Here is a 20,095-nt window from a genome sequence, read left to right as displayed (position 1 = left end):
AATATTTCGAGTAGATTTCCCCACCATGTTATAATTCTGGGTGGAGATTTTAATTTGCTGGATATAGACTGGGAGACTCAAACGTTCATAACGGGTGGCAGGGACAAAGAATCCAGTGAAATTTTTTTAAGTGCTTTATCTGAAAACTACCTTGAGCAGTTAAACAGAGAACCGACTCGTGGCGATAACATATTAGACCTTCTGGTGACAAACAGAGCTGAACTATTTGAAACAGTTAACGCAGAACAGTAAATCAGCGATCATAAAGCGGTTACTGCATCCATGATTTCAGCCGTAAATAGAAATATTAAAAAAGGTAGGAAGATTTTTCTGTTTAGCAAAAGTGACAAAAAGCAGATTACAGAGTATCTGACGGCTCAACACAAAAGTTTTGTCTCAAGTACAGATAATGTTGAGGATCAGTGGACAAAGTTCAAAATCATCGTACAATATGCATTAGATGAGTATGTGCCAAGCAAGATCGTAAGAGATGGAAAAGAGTCACCGTGGTACAACAACCGAGTTAGAAAACTGCTGCGGAAGCAAAGGGAACTTCACAGCAAACATAAACACAGCCAAAGCCTTGCAGACAAACAAAAATTACGTGAAGCGAAATGTAGTGTGAGGAGGGCTATGCGAGAGGCGTTCAATGAGTTCGAAAGTAAAGTTCGATGTACTGATTTGGCAGAAAATGCTAAGAAATTTTGGTCTTATGTCAAAGCGGTAGGTGGATCAAAACAAAATGTCCAGACACTCTGTGACCAAAATGGTACTGAAACAGAGGATGACAGACTAAAGGCCAAAATACTAAATGTCTTTTTCCAAAGCTGTTTCACAGAGGAAGACTGCACTTAGTTCCTTCTCTAGATTGTCGCACAGATGACAGAATGGTAGATATCGAAATAGACAACAGAGGGATAGAGAAACAATTAAAATCGCTCAAAAGAGGAAAGGCCGCTGGACCTGATGGGATACCAGTTCGATTTTACACAGAGTACGCGAAAGAACTTGCCCCCTTCTTGCAGCAGTGTACCGTAGGTCTCTAGAAGAGCATAGCATTCCAAAGGATTGGAAAAGGGCACAGGTCATCCCCGTTTTCAAGAAGGGACGTCGAACAGATGTGCAGAACTATAGACCTATATCTCTAACGTTGATCAGTTGTAGAATTTTGGAACACGTATTATGTTCGAGTATAATGACTTTTCTGGAGACTAGAAATCTACTCTGTAGGAATCAGCATGGGTTTCGAAAAAGACGGTCGTGTGAAACCCAGCTCACGCTATTCGTCCACGAGACTCAAAGAGGGCCATAGACAAAGGTTCCCAGGTAGATGCCGTGTTTCTTGACTTCCGCAAGGCGTTCGATACAGTTCCCCACAGCTGTTTAATGAACAAAGTAAGGGCATATGGACTATTAGACCAATTGTGTGATTGGATTGAAGAGTTCCTAGATAACAGAACGCAGCATGTCGTTCTCAATGGAGAGAAGTCCTCCGAAGTAAGAGTGATTTCAGGTGTGCCGCAGGGGAGTGTCATAGGACCGTTGCTATTCACAGTATACATAAATGACCTTGTGGATGACATCGGAAGTTCACTGAGGCTTTTTGCAGATGATGCTGTGGTGTATCGAGAGGTTGTAACGATGGAAAATTGTACTGAAATGCTGGAGGATCTGCAGCGAATTGACGCATGGTGCAGGGAATGGCAATTCAGTCTCTATGTAGACATGTGTAAAGTGCTGCGAATACATAGAAAGATAGATTCCTTATCATTTAGCTACAAAATAGCAGGTCAGCAACTGGAAGCAGTTAATTCCATAAATTATCTGGGAGTACGAATTAGGAGTGATTTAAAATGGAATGATCATATAAGTTGATCGTCGGTAAAGCAGATGCCAGACTGAGATTCATTGGAAGAATCCTAAGGAAATGCAATCCGATAACAAAGAAAGTAGGTTACAGTACGCTTGTTCGCCCACTGCTTGAATACTGCTCAGCACTGTGGGATCCGTACCAGATAGGGTTGATAGAAGAGATAGAGAAGATCCAACGGAGAGCAGCGCGCTTCGTTACAGGATCATTTAGTAATTGCGAAAGCGTTACGGAGATGATAGATGAACTCCAGTGGAAGACTCTGCAGGAGAGACGCTCAGTAGCTCGGTACGGGCTTTTGTTAAAGTTTCAAGAACATACCTTCACTGATGAGTCAAGCAGTATATTGCTCCCTCCTACGTATATCTCGCGAAGAGACCATGAGGATAAAATCAGAGAGATCAGAGCCCACACAGAAGCATACTGACAATCCTTCTTTCCACGAACAATACGAGACTGGAATAGAAGGTAGAACCGATAGAGGTACTCAAAGTACCCTCCGCCACACACCATCAGGTGGCTTGCGGAGTATGGATGTAGATGTAGATGTAGATTCCTTCATTCACCCAAGTAAGATACAAATAAAATTGGTACAATATTACATAAAACATAATGTCAATGAAAATACGAAAAAAATGAAGTATTTAAGAGGAAACTGTTTTCCCTTGTTACGGAATAGGAAGTTATTGTGAAATAACCGATTCATGGAACTTCTGTATTTCAGGTTTGTATGATTTTGTGTATCTCTAAAAATTCAATATATACAATAGCTGAAATTAACACAGTTGCTGGATACTGACATATCAAATTGTTCTACGAAGTTCTGTTCCATTTGTTGTATTGCAGAGGTGGAATTTAAGGTATAATAACAAGTTAATATTTTGTCACTTGTAAGGTGGTGACATCGCTCGGCAAGAGCAGCAGGCAGCAGGCAGAAGGCATCTGTTACATTGAAGCCATGACTCATCACATTTATAGCTAGTTGTCTGATTCTAAATGGGCAGTGTATTTGACTATTCCTCAACTACAAGAAAGATCTTGTGTACCTTGGAGGGCTTTATTCATGGAAATTGCAAGAGCCAAAATTCTAGCCTGAATCTAGAAACACATATTGCATATTAACCAGAATTATAAAGCAAAAGGAGTTTGCCATCATACAGATGTTACTGACAACTGTTCTTCATGTTTACTATCCATTGAGTGCACCAAGCTTTTTCTCATTGTGTGTGACATTGTGGCTGCAGTAAAACTGTGCAGCTAGATCACATCAATCATCTATTCATGTAAATCATCTGATCCTTTAACTGATGACTTTCATCAGTGGTCAGTGTTAAGATCCCCTCTGTTTGATTAAGACCCCATCTGTGCTGTTTGCATTAAATGCTTGCTTTCCAGTGTGCGAACTTCTTCATTTATTAAAGCATGTTGCTCTTGTCAGTTGAATCATCCCGGAACACATTCATATCTCTTAGTTTCTGTACAGTAGACACTAACAAAAACATAACCCTCATCAACTGTGTTGCCAATTCTAAATGAGAAAATTGAAACATTTGATACATTTCTTTCCTACATTGTTACTTTAGAAAGTTATTAATGGAGTCCCCACTCAGTGCTTGATTTCTGAAGCCCTTTTGCACTGAGGAAAAGTTGCTTTTAAGCATACATTAGTAAGAGAGCACTTGCAAATTATGTATTACTGTAGTTCAGAAATAGTGTCACAGTATTGAAATGCCTGTGTGAAGTGAACTAATGTTTTCAAACATGCCTCGGTTTGAATCATATGTTCTTCACACTTCGTTGACTTCACTGCCCTGCAAACAATACTTTAAAAAGATATCAGATAACGTAACTTTTCAGTAGGAAGTTGTACAACTTTCTGTTGCTGAAGACAGTGATCTGAAAAGGAAATTAGAGAAGTGTGTGTATCCATTTTGAACTTCTTAATATGTCCTGTGAACACTTGTGTTTTCTGATTCAGTGAAACCAATGTGTAAGTCCCATTTTTCTGAACATGTTAAAGAAATTTCTAGGCTAATTATTGGAGCTGTTAAATAATACACGTGTTAGTTGATATCATTTTATGAAAGTGTTAACTCTTCTCTTCTTGATTACACAAACTTCAATGTGTGACCCATGTATTCCAATTGTTGAGGTCAACCACTCCAGTTTCTTCAAACTATTGCACGAATCAACGACCTGCATTAGTGCATATGAAATCTTCTGTAACTGATGAATAATGCTGTTACTTGGCAAATAATCAAAGAAGATATATAATTGAGACCCACTGAGCAAACCTGCATACTCATATATAGTACCACTTTTTTATTTGTATTATTTTGTAAAGTCATTTCATTTGCTGTTACAAAATAATTGTAATATCTGAAACTTCTGTTTGTAATAATATAACTATGACGTCTTGTACGAGGGTCACTCCAAAAGAAATGCACACTTTTTTTTTTTTTTTAATCCACCTTTTATTCTACATGTTTGAAAGTTTTACAGTGTGTAGATACACCCTTTAGGAACAATATTTTCATTTCTCGAATAATTTCCATCCCTCTCAACTGCCTTACGCCATCTTGGAACCAGCACCTGTATACCCGCACTGTAAAATTCTGGACCAACCTGTTGGAGCCACTGTTTGGCAGCGTGCACAGGGGAGTCATCATCTTCATACCTTGTTCCACGAAGAGTGTCTTTCAGTTTCCCAAAGAGATGATAGTCACATGGAGCCAGGTCAGGACTGTGAGGCGGGTGTTTCAGTGTTGTCCATCAATTTTGTGATCGCTTCCATGGTTTTTTGACTGACATGTGGCTGGGCATTGTCATGCAACAGCCAAACATCCTGCTTTTGCCAATGTGTTCGAACACAACTCAGTCGAGCTTGAAGTTTATTCAGTGTCATCATGTATGCATCAGAATTTATAGTGGTTCCACTAGGCATGATGTCCACAAGCAAGAGTCCTTCAGAATCGAAAACACCACAGCCATAACTTTTCCAGCAGAAGGTGTCGTTTTGAATTTATTTATTTATTTTTTTTTTTCTTCTTCTTCTTGGGTGAATTTGCATGATGCCACTCCATTGATTGCCTCTTCGTCTCTGGTGAAAAATGATGGAGCCATGTTTCATCACCTGTCACAGTTCTTCCAAGAAATTCATCTCCACCATTCTTGTACTGTTCCAGAAGTTCGCTGCATACCGTTTTTCTTGTTTCTTTGTGAGCCACTGTCGGCATCCTGGGAATCCACCTGGCACAAACCTTTTTCAACGCCAACACTTTCAGTATTCTGCAAACACTTCCTTCCCCTATCCCAGCTTAGCATGACAATTCGATCAGTGTGATGCATCTGTCAGCAGTCACTAATTCATTAACTCTGTGCACATTGTCTTGAGTGTGTGCAGTATGAGGCCTGTCGCTGCGAAGACAATCCTCAATATTGCCGTTCCCGCTTTCATCACGTAACCTGCTTGCCCACTGACTTAACTGTACTGCGATCGACAGCAGCATCTCCATACACCTTTTTCAACCTCTTGTGGATGTTTCCCACTGTCTCGTTTTCACAGCACAGGAATTCTATGACAGCACGTTGCTTCTGATGAACATCAAGTGTAGCAGTCATCTTGAATTGAAGACATGCTGTGACAGCGCCACTCACAGGAACAGGTTGAACTAATCTTGAAAACAAGCAGGAAGGATGTATCTACACACTGTAAAACTTTCACGCATGCAGAATGAAAACTGTAGTTTTACAAAAATAGTGTGCATTTATTTTGGAGTGACCCTTATATATATTAAGAACCCAATAAAAAAGAAATCGTCAGAGTAATGTAGTTAAACAAGTATGTCTTTCCTTGTTTGTGTTTCTTTCATAACTTAACACTAACTACAGGATTTCTCTTCACCCTAGGAACTTTTGGTCTACTTAGCCATGTTCATAAGGACAGAGCCTCAGCTGTTTCTAGAAATGTTGAGATTACGTGTTGGGCTTATAATACAGGTAAGATGAAACTTTTTTAATCTTTTTTACGTAAAACTTATTGCAAAATCCTGAAATTATATGCAATTAAATTTTTTGATGTCAAGGTAGGTGCAATTCTTGAGCTACATATGTAATAAAAAAAACTACTTAAGAAAAACTTGGATAAATTCTAGTGTCTGATTTCACTTGTCGGCTTTGACCTATGACATCATTCTTAAGGCAAAGATGCTGCATAGAGGAAGTCTATGAAAGCAGGAGCGAGTCTAGAAGGCGGACAATGGGGGTCTAACAGGGGGGGGATGGAATATTGAGAGATTGGGTACTCCACTGACAAATTTGTTAAAATTTGGTGTTGTTTAAAGTAGTTTTTGGTAACTGTTTTGGAGTTCAGGGTAAAAACGGGTGTACAGAATGTTTGTGCCTGGGAAAATAACACAATTTGACCCTGATGTCTGGGGATTTCCAAGTTTTTGTCTGGGGTCAGCAATTTGAGTCTTAGTAGGCATACCCGGCATATTTAGCTTTCTTGATTATTGTAAGTGGCACTCGTACATTAATAAACATCCATTGTATATTAATAAATAATAAGAGTACAATAGAAAGAAACATTCCACATGGGAAAGCGCTCCCGGGATTGGAATGACTCCTTACCCTCTCCCGTAAAACCCACATCCTTTTGTCTTTCCCTCTCCTTCCATCTTTCCTGATGGAACAACCGTGGGTTGCGAAAACTTGATATTTGTGTGTGTGTGTTTTTTATTGTGTCTATCTACCAGTGCTTTCCCATTTGGTAAGTCACAGCATCTTTTTTTAATATATTAATAAATAATAAGAAGCCCATTTTAAGTTAAATGATATTTATTGGTTTAGCTAGTAAGCTATTTGCCACTCTTATTCTTTTGTTAGAATGTGTTTGAAATACATTGCAACCTATATTGCCACATAATTATAAAAAACATGATTGAATCTGTTGAAGCCATATATTCGCTGATTTCTGAAGTCATTTTATCCAGTGTAATATGATACTCCATTGGGGGGGGGGGGGGCAATAGGCCCCATAGAACCCCCCCCCCCCCCCGCCCCCCCCCCCCCCCAAAAAAATCACTGCCCTTGTATGATAGGAACAGATCATACGCATAACCAAACGAATGTAGCGTGCGATAAAATTACTCAGATTTAATGTGCTTATTATTTACACATGAATTACATCTAAGTGACTTGAAGATAAACAAAATAAATAAGAACAAAGGGGGAAAAATTTATGTCTGATTAGAATTATTGTCATAATTTATGAGAGTCGGGTGGCATAGAGGACCATTAAACAGCATTACCATATAGGACATGGTGAAGTTGTACTATTATAAAATTGCATTAATTTTAATATTAATTAACAACAGAACAATGGAAAAATAAAGTTAATGATAGCAAATACGAATTTCTAACATGAAGTATGGAGAAACCAACACTCAAAGAAAAAAAAAAGCAGGTACACAAGTAAAGAAAATGCATATAAAGGAACAAATATTGCAATATTGCATTATATAGGAGTTCAATTCTAGTTACCAATTCAAATATTGCTAACTTTTTGCAGAAGTTCAGAAAGCAGCTATGAGTGCAGAAATGGTATTGTATTTAGAAAGTGACCTGGAAAAATGATCTAATTAATGAACTATCGAATAGGTAGAATTGGTAACTGGAATTGACCTCCTACATAGGAGGTGAATTCTAGTTACCGATTTACCGATTCCAATGTTTGTAGCTGTTTCGCAATAATTCAGAGAGCAATCGCAAATGGAAAAATCTTATTACATTTGAGGCAGAACCATCGAATAGCTGTAATCAGTAACTGGAATTGACCTTTATACCTAAATTCCAGTTGTCAGTTCCATGCTTTCCATTATAAATAATATATCAGTACAGGTCAGTTGTAGTTAGCAATTCCACAAATCATTATTTTTCAACATCTTTGCAGTACTTATGTAACATAGTATGTTGTAGGATTTCTATTTCGCTGTTACTTTCTGTACTACTGCGATTAATAAATTGTTTATTTGTCACGGCAGGACAAAGAGGGAAGCAGTAATGGAAATACTTAAAGAAACCACTGCAAACACACATTGTAAAAATGCAGAACTTGCATGCCTTGGAACTGACAAAAGAATTCACCTATATAGGACAAATTTATTAACCCATTTCAAAGAACATTATTGTCCAAAGTGCTAAAGAAAACATTTCTAAACATGAAAATTGTTACAAACATCACTGTACACTCAGAAAAATAAAACGCAAAAATGACAAAACCTTGGAACCAATCACTATACTATACGTAAGTCATACTAGCTATACAATAGCTCGAAAATAACAAATGGTAGAATTTATACCTCAGGAATTAAAGTAAAAGTAACAGAAGTATAGCAAAAACACCGAAAAGGAAAACATAATATATGCCACATAAAAAGAAACCTACCACATATTAAGTTTCAAAGGAGTGAAAGAATGAGGCTGACAAGAACAAAAAAATAAGGACATAACAAGAAATAATAATGTTAGAAGATTTAACTATAACGAAATAAGCAAAAACCAGACTAACTTAAAAAATTAGTAAGAAACAAAAACTGCCAGGCATGAAAGAGGCACCACCAATTCTTCCCTACCACCTGCCACCAACCATTTTAAAATAATAAAAATAAGTCAATCATATAAACCCAGTCCGCAGCTCTTGGTCATGCGGTAGCGTTCTCGCTTCCCGCGCCCGGGTTCCCAGGTTTGATTCCCGGCGGGGTCAGGGATTTTCTCTGCCTCTTGATGACTGGGTGTTGTGTGCTGTCCTTAGGTTAGTTACGTTTAAGTAGTTCTAAGTTCTAGGGGACTGATGACCATAGATGTTAAGTCCCATAGTGCTCAGAGCCATTTGAACCAATAAACCCAGCAGCACATGATATAACAACCAATGCCTCACCCTACCATTCTACCCAAAAAATATTAAAACGACAGAAAAACCTCCCCCAGAGAATAAAAAAAAAAGAAAAAAAAAACCCCTCAACATAAAGCAAGAAACAAACGTGAAATCCACCCACACCTAACAAAACATTTTGCTGACTATTTTCATAAATGCTGGAAATACACAATAACCTTTAAGGAATACTCTTCCTCCAACAGTATTCATCCAAATGGCCTTTCAGAACTGAAATCCTTCTCTTTTGCCTCTCAGCAACAGATTTTACAGCTCCCCAATACCCCTCGATAGTATTGGTACATGCCCGCGTCTTGTAATCTTTAAGCTGAATATTGTGATTTACAACCAAATAATGATAAGCTCTGTCACCCAACCCCTTGTATGAAGCAAACCCATCCAACATTACCTTATTCCACATATTCTTCGATGAAAGATGTTAACACTTCTTTTGTACAATTTGGAACGACCCTAAATACAACATCAGCACAATCTCTTCCAGAAACTACTACTCCAAAAACCCAAAGCCCAAACATCTCATGCCCCCTTTCATACTTTCTCTTTCCATAACATAATGTGACTCGTCTACATACATTCAAAGAAAGACTGCATGAATGGTTTATTGCCCACCCGTTCTATGATATCAATGAATTCTTCAACTGTAAAATGCAGTAATCCAACAGATGATCCACTGTACATTTATTGTAATATAAGCTAAAATATTTCAGTAGTCAATACCTTATCACACTGTATTATAAATTGTAACTTCATTTGATGTTGTCAATTGCTGTAATGGCCTAAAGACAATAAAATCTTTATTATTATTATTACTTCAACTCTAAGCCCCCCCACCCAATGATCCCCTGTACTTTATAAATTCCCTGCAAACTTCTCTACAAAATGAAAACCAGTCAGCTGCAGTGCCACACACAACTCCTGTCTCATGCATGACAGATTTAGAAGAATATTCATAACAAAAATAGTAAGTTAACGTGACTATTATTATAAATTCAGCCTCTATCTTTCGAACTAGGTCCCTCTGTGTATAGACTTCCATATATTATTTTTTCTGCACGTCCACATGTATTCACTGGAAGTTCTCGAAGTGGAACCTTTGTCAACACCATAGGGATTATTGAGGAATGGAATACAACCCATCAGCTTTGACCAAAGACATCAGATGTTACCAGAGACAGCAAAGATGAATGGTGAGAAACTAAAGAATTCAGGACAGAGAAATTCATATTTCGAACATAACGTTAAGTGTATCGCTTCTTTGAGTCCTAGTGTTCTATGCTTCAGTTATGCTGTATAGCTCAACTGAAGAATGGGATACTAGTGCAAAAAAGAAAGAAAAAAGGGACAGAAGATAGCATGGAATACCACAGTTGACATGTATGAGTTGTGTCTCAAACTTCAGTTGATCTGTGTAGGTTATTTGAGTAAGGGATGCAAATTTAGTGTAGGTCAACTTTTTCGCCTTCACTAGCACTATTATCCTATTCTTCAGTTGACCTATGTAGGTCAACTAAAGTATGGGATAAAAAATTTACAATTGTTTCTTTTTTTGCTTCCGCTACTGTTAGTATCCTATTCTGCAATTGATGATGTACTAACAAAAGCGAAAAGAACAGCGTACGTAAAATTTGTATCCCATACTATAGATGACCTGTGTAGGTCAACAGAAGAATAGGATACTAATGCTAGTGAAGATGGAATGCATTTTTTTTTCTTCTTCGATACTAATAGTATTTTCGACTGAAAATTATCGTAGCAGTACTAGCAACAGCGAAGAAACCTACAACAGGAAAAATTGTATCTCATTCTTCGGTTGACCCATGTAGGTCAGCTGAAGAAAAGATACTAGTGTTAACAAAGGCAAAAAAGTCAACATGCATAAAATTTGTATCCCCTACTTCAATTGAACTGTATAGGTCAACTGAAGAATAGGATACTAGTATAAGCATAGGCGAAAAATAGAAACGTTCATAAGAGTTGTATCTTGTGCTTCAGTTTACTCATATAGGTCAACTGAAGAACAGGATACTACTACTGTATTTCAACTGAGATACAGGATGCCAATGTTACATACAGTATGTTGTTTTTTTTTTCATCTTATATAAGTGAACTGAAGTACGGGATACAAATTTTTTCGTATGGCGGTCATTTCGCATTTGATGACGTTAATATAGAGTGAAAAATGTCGTAGTAATACTAGTGCTAGTGAAGGCAAAAAAAGCAACAACTGTAAAATTTGTATTTTGTACTGTTGGTGAATCCTGCTTTAAGTCTTCCATATTCATAGGAATAGATAAATCCACCCCAACAAATGAAAATCAAAAAATAGAAATTGTCCAGAATGAAAAACACTTCTTCCAAAATATCTCAGACTCATTAAGAATGAAAATAAATACCGAATGAACTGGAATGAACAAATTATTTAAATTAATACAAGCGACAAAAATTTTACGGAATGTCTAGTGCTGTCTTTTAAAAGCATTGTTCATTTATTTCGATTTCCAGTGATGATGCCTCACCATGGAACATAACTGACTTATTATCTATGGCTTGAAAATAAAGACATTAATATCTATGAATAAATTGTGACATTGTTGGTCAAAGCTGACAGGTTGTATCACGTTCCTTCATTGACCCACACTATATAATCACCACAAATGCTGCACTTGCAAAATTCTGCAATAAAGCCCAATGATTGTAAAAATCTTGTGATAGGTTTATGGTCAGTCATTCCGCCAAGGAGAATTTTCGCTGTACAGCCAACTGACTCATCCATGATGTAAAGCAATTGTGTGAGAAATTGGAATCTTGATAAATCACAAATACTTTCATAAAAAAAAACAACAAAAAAACAAAAACAAAACAAAAAAACACATAAGAAAACAGAATGATGTACATGGGATTTTTAATATATGCGCGTAACGAAGAAATCCAGAGAAGTCATTTAACATTCATAACTACAATCTGTGGTACAAACAAAATAACATCACACGTTACGTCATTGGTCAAAGCCGATGGGTGGAATCGGACACTAGAATTGACCCAAAAACTTTATGAATGAATTACAAACACTATGAAAGAAAGATAAATATGTTATTGTATTGGCCAAAATATAAGCCACACTTTTTCCCAAAATTCAACCATGAAACAGATGAATGCATCTTACCTGTGTGACCATAGAGACATCGGTATATTTTCTTAGTGAAAAATGGAGCAGCTATATTGGTAGTGTTTGGAAATTAATCATTGTATACGAGGTAACAGTGTAGCCATCTTCATTTGTTAATTTTTCATTTAGCTAGTGGTTATTGAAATGTTCATAGTACTGTAATATTATACGACAGAACAAGCATTTCTTTTCTCTAAGTAAAGAGTAAAAATTTAGTCTTCACCAATGAATGGTAATGCCTAAAAAAAATCTTCAACAAACTTTGGAATTCAGCATAATTATTATACAAATTTCAAACTTCAGTTACTCTTTAGGTCAAAAATGCATTTACTATAGAAACTGACAAAAATCTGGCATTGGATTTCTTTGGAAAATAACCTGCAAATTGCCATTTCATAACGAAATCTTACAGAGGGCCAAAAGCTTGGAAATATCCAGAATTTGAAGCTAGGATTGTTTCTGTGGTACAAGATAAAGAAAAGATGGCTCTCTCGACAAGGAATCCAGTAAAAGACCTTGGGAATTACAAAGACCTTAAATGTGCCACAGACACCATTCTGTGGGTGTATTGTTCAGTATCAGTATTTTTCTCTGTCCAGTGCAGTATGTCACTAGCAAATAGATTGCCAAAAGATTTTGCCAAGAAACTCATTGACTTCAGAGGCATATATTTCTGATGTGGCAATGTCACTCCTTGTGTCCTCTGCACCAGTTGCCTAGCTGTTATACATTATATCTGCATCCAAAACAGCAGGTGCTTGATGTAATCATAAACAAGTTCTTTTGACACTGTCTCTGAAAAGACTATTCCAGTTGGCTTATAGAAGGGGATCATACACTCACTCCATTTGACAAATTAAGAAACGATCAGTCAGCATTACTTGTGAATGGATTTTCTCTTCACAGCAAACAGTATCTCTAGATTCTGTCATCAGAGTACTCAGGAAGTGCTGTATGTCAAATACCTTGGATAGTAGTGAGGATGACATACTTTGGGGAAAGAACAATGAAAACACAGACCTTTATGAACCAAATAATGGTAGTGAAGATAGCAGTGACATTAGAGAAAATTGTGAAAATAAGGTGGCTATTTCTGTGTGATGGAACTACATAAAATTTTTTTTAAAAATTAAGAGTTTCCATATTGTGAACAGTTTTTTGCAAGTGAGTAAATTTTTGTCTGCTGAGTTTCTCTCGTTTTTTTCCCTTTAGAACTAATGGCATGACTTATATTTGGGCCAATCTGGTATTTATCATTGAAGTTACATTATGTAACTTGCAGCGGTGATGTGACCAGCGCTTATAGTAATTATTGTGTGTGTGTGTGTGTGTGTGTGTGTGTGTGTGTGTGTGTGTGTGTGTGTGTGTCAATGGGTTGGGGAGGGGGGGGGGGGGGGGCATGGGTGCGTGCACGCAGGAGCATGCACACTTGTGTTCTAATACTTATGGTAAATATAAACATGGTATCGTACCTGCAGACTGATATGTATTGCACCTGCCTTTGTTCAGGCATGACAAGGAGCTTTACTAAAGGTTCTGTGGTCACCGTTACTTACCTGTAGTACCTGCCTGACCATGTTGCTGTATCTTGAGACTGCAGACTCCTGTCAAAAAGATGCAAAGTCCATTCCAGCTGGATAGCTCAAACATCAATTACAACAAAATAGATTTATGTACTGTTCCTTTATGGCACATGCATTTCACCTCTGCCTTATACTTTCCATTTCATATTATTGAATATTGAATGATCATGACATCACTGGTCAAGAGAAACCAGAATGTTGTTACATTGTTGTAGAGGTGTGGGATTTGATCAAAAGGAATACTTTGAACAAGGTTTGGAACAGAATGATAGAACAGGAGCATGGAAATTCAATAAGCAGTACAGATGATTATGTTCTCGAGGATATAAATGAGCTAATGACAAACACAAATATGCCAGGAATTTGATGCCGATGATATGAAAGTGTGGCTCACTTGTGACAGTAATGCTCAAGATCTTCAGACCATTGAAAACATATTGCAGGCAAGCAAACAGCAGGAAATTCAAAAATATGAAACTGAAGGATGCATAGATATAGAAAATGATGCAGTACCATCTCATGTGTAAGCATTTCAGGTTCTGGAAATGGCTTTCAAATGGTTCGAAAAACAAACAGTGTGTGATACCATGAGTTTTCTACACTTAAGAGATTCCTGATGTAGCAGTAATAAAGAGAAAAAATGTTTACATCAAAAGGCGATTACCAAATATTTTAAACAAAATTAAACTACAGTGACTGACTTATGTGACTTTTGTAAGACATTTCATTATTAAGGTTGCAGTATTTCAGTAATTTTAACAAAATGTGTATGTATGTATGAAAATGTGTCCGTAATCTCTTAACAAACATTGATTTTTGTTGAATTTATAAATTTAAATCACTTGTGTTGTTTTGAGTAAACATCCTGATTGTGTATTAACCCTAGAAAGATGAAAACAATGAAAACTGCACCAGTTAATTATTTTTGATGCTTAGCACAATGCATTTTGAGATTTTATTCTCATTTTCAAGTGCATTTGTGCACATAAATATGTTCATAAACAGACAGTGTAAGTGATGATTTACTTGAGTGTGACATTCTGTGTAATGGAGGAGGCACAATACTTCAAAAAGACACAAGAGAGGCAGAAAATCATGCATGCAAACGTAACCATATTCACGTAAACAAATGTACAAATGCACTTGAAAATGAGAATAAATTCTCAAAATGGAATGTCACTTCATCACCAAACACAATGCATAGTGCAAAAGCGTTATCATTGTCAATATCATTCTGAAGCTCATCAAAAAATGCCACACATTTGCATTTGTCGTCATGGCGTAGAGCCTATAACAGCTGTAACTTGTACAGCTTCATAACCAACTAATGCTCATAAAACACCAAATTGTTGTTGTAGGTGGTTGTACCTCGCATCTGGTGCAACAGGTTGATTTTGTGTGACTACATCGTAAAGTTGTTTGATTTGTGCTACATTTACATCAGAAACATGAGGGCAGCTAGGACTCCTTCCTTTATATGCACATCCTCTTGCTAAAAAATGTCGATACCATCAGTGAATGTTCCATCCACTCTGAGGATCAGTTTGATACTTCAACAATTCAGCATCTTTAGGTGTGTGTTTAGCACTGGAGATTGCTAGTTCACATCACTAACTTTATACCAAAAATTTGGCGTAGAGATGTATGCGCAAAGCCATTACATAAGTGACCTCTGTTGGGTTTCACATTCTCTTTGAATATTGCTCCACATATGGCACTCAGTTTTGCTTGCTATTAGCATCACAGTTTCACTGTCTGTTCATTCCTTCATCCAGTGCATAATAAATGCATGTTTAATTAAGCTCCTGTTGCTAACTTGCAAGTAATACTTTTCCACTCACATATTAGAGACTGACCCTTCTTCTGTTAGTATCACTAGACTTGCTTAATCACACACTGCCAATCAGAGGGCTTTCTTTTTTTTTCTCCCACCCCCTAAGTTCTCTCTAACTTTGCATTTGGTTAGATGAGCACCTTCTGTCCATTCATTCATCCATAATATCAGAAAATTATTTGTGCATATTACAGTTCATCATCCTAATTCTTCTATCGTAATAGTATGGGCTCAGTGTACTAGTAGTTTTAAATGAATGTTAATCAGTTCAGAATAATGGCTACAAATTGCTTGTCAGCCCAGCATATATTTCAGTGTCATCAGCCATCCTTTTCTGCTTTGTGCTAAATATAGCATTTTACTGAACTAACATTTTGCCGAAAATTATTCAGCATGTTCATTTAATGTGAAGCCACACCAGATGTATTTTCAGCATAACAGAGATTCTAAAAACACACAGAGTATATAGTGGGATATTTTGAGATACTAGCCTTTCCTCCCACAGCTTCACCCACGTACACATTCTAAGTGTATATTGAACACACCCCTATGTGTCCACCTCTCCCTCTCGCTATCCACCTCATCCTCCCAACTCTATCTGTCTATCTCCTTCTCCCCACTATCTTCGTCTGTTCATCTCCTCCCCCCTCACTCTTTGTCCATTGCCACCACTCCCTCTCCCTGACCATATCGTCCTCCCCCTCCCTCTGACCACATCTTCCTCTCCCCTCCTTCTTAAAATATCTTCCTCCCCCTCTCTATTTCCATCTCCAACGCCCCCCCCCCTCGTCCTTTCGATCTGCACATCACCCCTCCACACCTTGCACCTGCCTCATATATCTCCCCCCCCCCCCTGTCCTTTTCCTCCTCTCTATGACTCTGTCCATTCCCTCTACTATCCATCCCACCTGTCCCCAGCCATGCCATCGGCATGTTTAACCCCTGTAATACAGTTCAGTAAAGCTCCCACAACAGTTTAACCCCTGTAACACAGTTCAATAAAGCTCCCACAACATGTCTGCCATGCATGGCAGTCTACACAGTAGGGACTTTAAATTAATTTATTTGCCCCTGACATACAGGCTGCCATCGGAAGCGGATCAATACAATGAGCCAAAGTTACTCCAACCCAACATGCCTGCTAGTCAGAGCAACCAAAATGTCGGGGTCTGGAAAACCATTTCTTATCAGTGACATGTAGGTAGAGAGAGAAGGCATGAATGGTGATGAACAGAAGTGATTTCTTTTCATGTCGTAGTACTCACTCCATTTGACAAGATTAAGAAACCATCAGTCAGCATTACGTGTCAATGGATTTTCTCTTCACAGCAAACAGTATCTCTAGATTCTGTCATCAGAGTATTCAGGAAGTGCTGTATGTCAAATACCTTAGATAGTAGTGAGGATGACATACTTTGGGGAAAGAACAATGAAAACACAGACCTTTATGAACCAAATAATGGTAGTGAAGATAGCAGTGACATTAGTGAAAATTGTGAAAATAAGGTGGCTATTTCTGTGTGATGGAACTACATAAAAAATTTTTAGAAAATTAAGAGTTTCCATATTGTGAACAGTTTTTTGCAAGTGAGTAAATTTTTGTCTGCTGAGTTTCTCTCGTTTTTTTCCCTTTAGAACTAAAGGCATCGTTACTTACCTGTAGTACCTGCCTGACCATGTTGCTGTATCTTGAGACTGCAGACTCCTGTCAAAAAGATGCAAAGTCCATTCCAGCTGGATAGCTCAAACATCAATTACAACAAAATAGATTTATGTACTGTTCCTTTATGGCACATGTATTTCACATCTGCCTTATACTTTCCATTTCATATTATTGAATATTGAATGATCATGACATCACTGGTCAAGAGAAACCAGAATGTTGTTACATTGTTGTAGAGGTGTGGGATTTGATCGAAAGGAATACTTTGAACAAGGTTTGGAACAGAATGATAGAACAGGAGCATGGAAATTCAATAAGCAGTACAGATGATTATGTTCTCGAGGATATAAATGAGCTAATGACAAACACAAATATGCCAGGAATTTGATGCCGATGATATGAAAGTGTGGCTCACTTGTGACAGTAATGCTCAAGATCTTCAGACCATTGAAAACATATTGCAGGCAAGCAAACAGTAGGATATTCAAAAATATGAAACTGAAGGATGCATAGATATAGAAAATGATGCAGTACCATTTCATGTGTAAGCATTTCAGGTTCTGGAAATGGCTTTCAAATGGTTCGAAAAACAAACAGTGTGTGATACCATGAGTTTTCTACACTTAAAAGATTCCTGATGTAGCAGTAATAAAGAGAAAAAATGTTTACATCAAAAGGCGATTACCAAATATTTTAAACAAAATTAAACTACAGTGACTGACTTATGTGACTTTTGTAAGATATTTCATTATTAAGGATGCAGTATTTCAGTAATTTTAACAAAATGTGTATGTATGTATGAAAATGTGTCCGTAATCTCTTAACAAACATTGATTTTTGTTGAATTTATAAATTTAAATCACTTGTGTTGTTTTGAGTAAACATCCTGATTGTGTATTAACCCTAGAAAGATGAAAACAATGAAAACTGCACCAGTTAATTATTTTTGATGCTTAGCACAATGCATTTTGAGATTTTATTCTCATTTTCAAGTGCATTTGTGCACATAAATATGTTCATAAACAGACAGTGTAAGTGATGATTTACTTGAGTGTGACATTCTGTGTAATGGAGGAGGCACAATACTTCAAAAAGACACAAGAGAGGCAGAAAATCATGCATGCAAACGTAACCATATTCACGTAAACAAATGTACAAATGCACTTGAAAATGAGAATAAATTCTCAAAATGGAATGTCACTTCATCACCAAACACAATGCATAGTGCAAAAGCGTTATCATTGTCAATATCATTCTGAAGCTCATCAAAAAATGCCACACATTTGCATTTGTCGTCATGACGTAGAGCCTATAACAGCTGTAACTTGTACAGCTGCATAACCAACTAATGCTCATAAAACACCAAATTGTTGTTGTAGGTGGTTGTACCTCGCATCTGGTGCAACAGATTGATTTTGTTGGACTACATCGTAAAGTTGTTTGATTTGTGCTACATTTACATCAGAAACATGAGGGCAGCCAGGACTCCTTCCTTTACATGCACATCCTCTTGCTAAAAAACGTCGATACCATCAGTAAATGTTCCATCCACTCTGAGGATCAGTTTGATACTTCAACAATTCAGCATCTTTAGGTGTGTGTTTAGCACTGGAGATTGATAGTTCACATCACTAACTTTATACCAAAAGTTTGGCGTAGAGATGTATGCGCAAAGCCATTACATAAGTGACCTCTGTTGGGTTTCACATTCTCTTTGAATATTGCTCCACATGTGGCACTCAGTTTTGCTTGCTATTAGCATCACAATTTCACTGTCTGTTCATTCCTTCATCCAGTGCATAATAAATGCATGTTTAATTAAGCTCCTGTTGCTAACTTGCAAGTAATACTTTTCCACTCACATATTAGAGACTGACCCTTCTTCTGTTAGTATCACTAGACTTGCTTAATCACACACTGCCAATCAGAGGGCTTTCTTTTTTTTTTCTCCCACCCCCTTAGTTCTCTCTAACTTTGCATTTGGTTAGATGAGCACCTTCTGTCCATTCATTCATCCATAATATCAGAAAATTATTTGTGCATATTACAGTTCATCATCCTAATTCTTCTATCGTAATAGTATGGGCTCAGTGTACTAGTAGTTTTAAATGAATGTTAATCAGTTCAGAATAATGGCTACAAAATGCTTGTCAGCCCAGCATATATTTCAGTGTCATCAGCCATCCTTTTCTGCTTTGTGCTAAATATAGCATTTTACTGAACTAACATTTTGCCGAAAATTATTCAGCATGTTCATTTAATGTGAAGCCACACCAGATGTATTTTCAGCATAACAGAGATTCTAAAAACACACAGAGTATATAGTGGGATATTTTGAGATACTAGCCTTTCCTCCCACAGCTTCACCCACGAACACATTCTAAGTGTATATTGAACACACCCCTATGTGTCCACCTCTCCCTCTCGCTATCCACCTCATCCTCCCAACTCTATCTGTCTATCTCCTTCTCCCCACTATCTTTGTCTGTTCATCTCCTCCCCCCTCCCTCTTTGTCCATTGCCTCCACTCCCTCTCCCTGACCATATTGTCCTCCCCCTCCCTCTGACCACATCTTCCTCTCCCCTCCTTCTTAAAATATCTTCCTCCCCCTCTCTATTTCCATCTCCAACCCCCCCTCCCTCTTCCTTTCGATCTGCACATCACCCCTCCACACCTTGCACCTGCCTCATATATCTCCCCCCCCCCGTCCTTTTCCTCCTCTCTATGACTCTGTCCATTCCCTCTACTATCCATCCCACCTGCCCCCAGCCATGCCATCGGCATGTTTAACCCCTGTAATACAGTTCAGTAAAGCTCCCACAACAGTTTAACCCCTGTAACACAGTTCAATAAAGCTCCCACAACATGTCTGTCTTGCATGGCAGTCTACACAGTAGGGACTTTAAATTAATTTATTTGCCCCTGGCATACAGGCTGCCATCGGAAGCAGATCAGTACAATGAGCCAATGTTACTCCAACCCAACATGCCTGCTAGTCAGGGCAACCAAAATGTCGGGGTCTG

The 20,095-nt window shown here is 37.7% G+C and overlaps 1 protein-coding gene across 2 annotated transcripts in view; it reads left to right on the top strand.

Annotated features, from left to right (window-relative positions):
• LOC126175372 (probable phosphorylase b kinase regulatory subunit alpha) overlaps positions 1-20,095 on the top strand; it is a 247,572-nt gene that overhangs the window by 186,694 nt on the left and 40,783 nt on the right. For both annotated transcript variants that reach the window (XM_049922140.1, XM_049922139.1), the window contains exon 19: positions 5,780-5,869. In XM_049922140.1, the coding sequence (XP_049778097.1) occupies positions 5,780-5,869 (90 nt within the window). The remainder of the gene's footprint in view (positions 1-5,779; positions 5,870-20,095) is intronic.

The sequence above is a fragment of the Schistocerca cancellata genome, chromosome 3 (genome assembly GCF_023864275.1).
Source record: "Schistocerca cancellata isolate TAMUIC-IGC-003103 chromosome 3, iqSchCanc2.1, whole genome shotgun sequence".
Lineage (NCBI taxonomy): Eukaryota > Metazoa > Arthropoda > Insecta > Orthoptera > Acrididae > Schistocerca > Schistocerca cancellata.
Note: the sequence above shows the minus strand (reverse complement) of the source record. Positions and strands in the feature narration are given on the sequence as shown.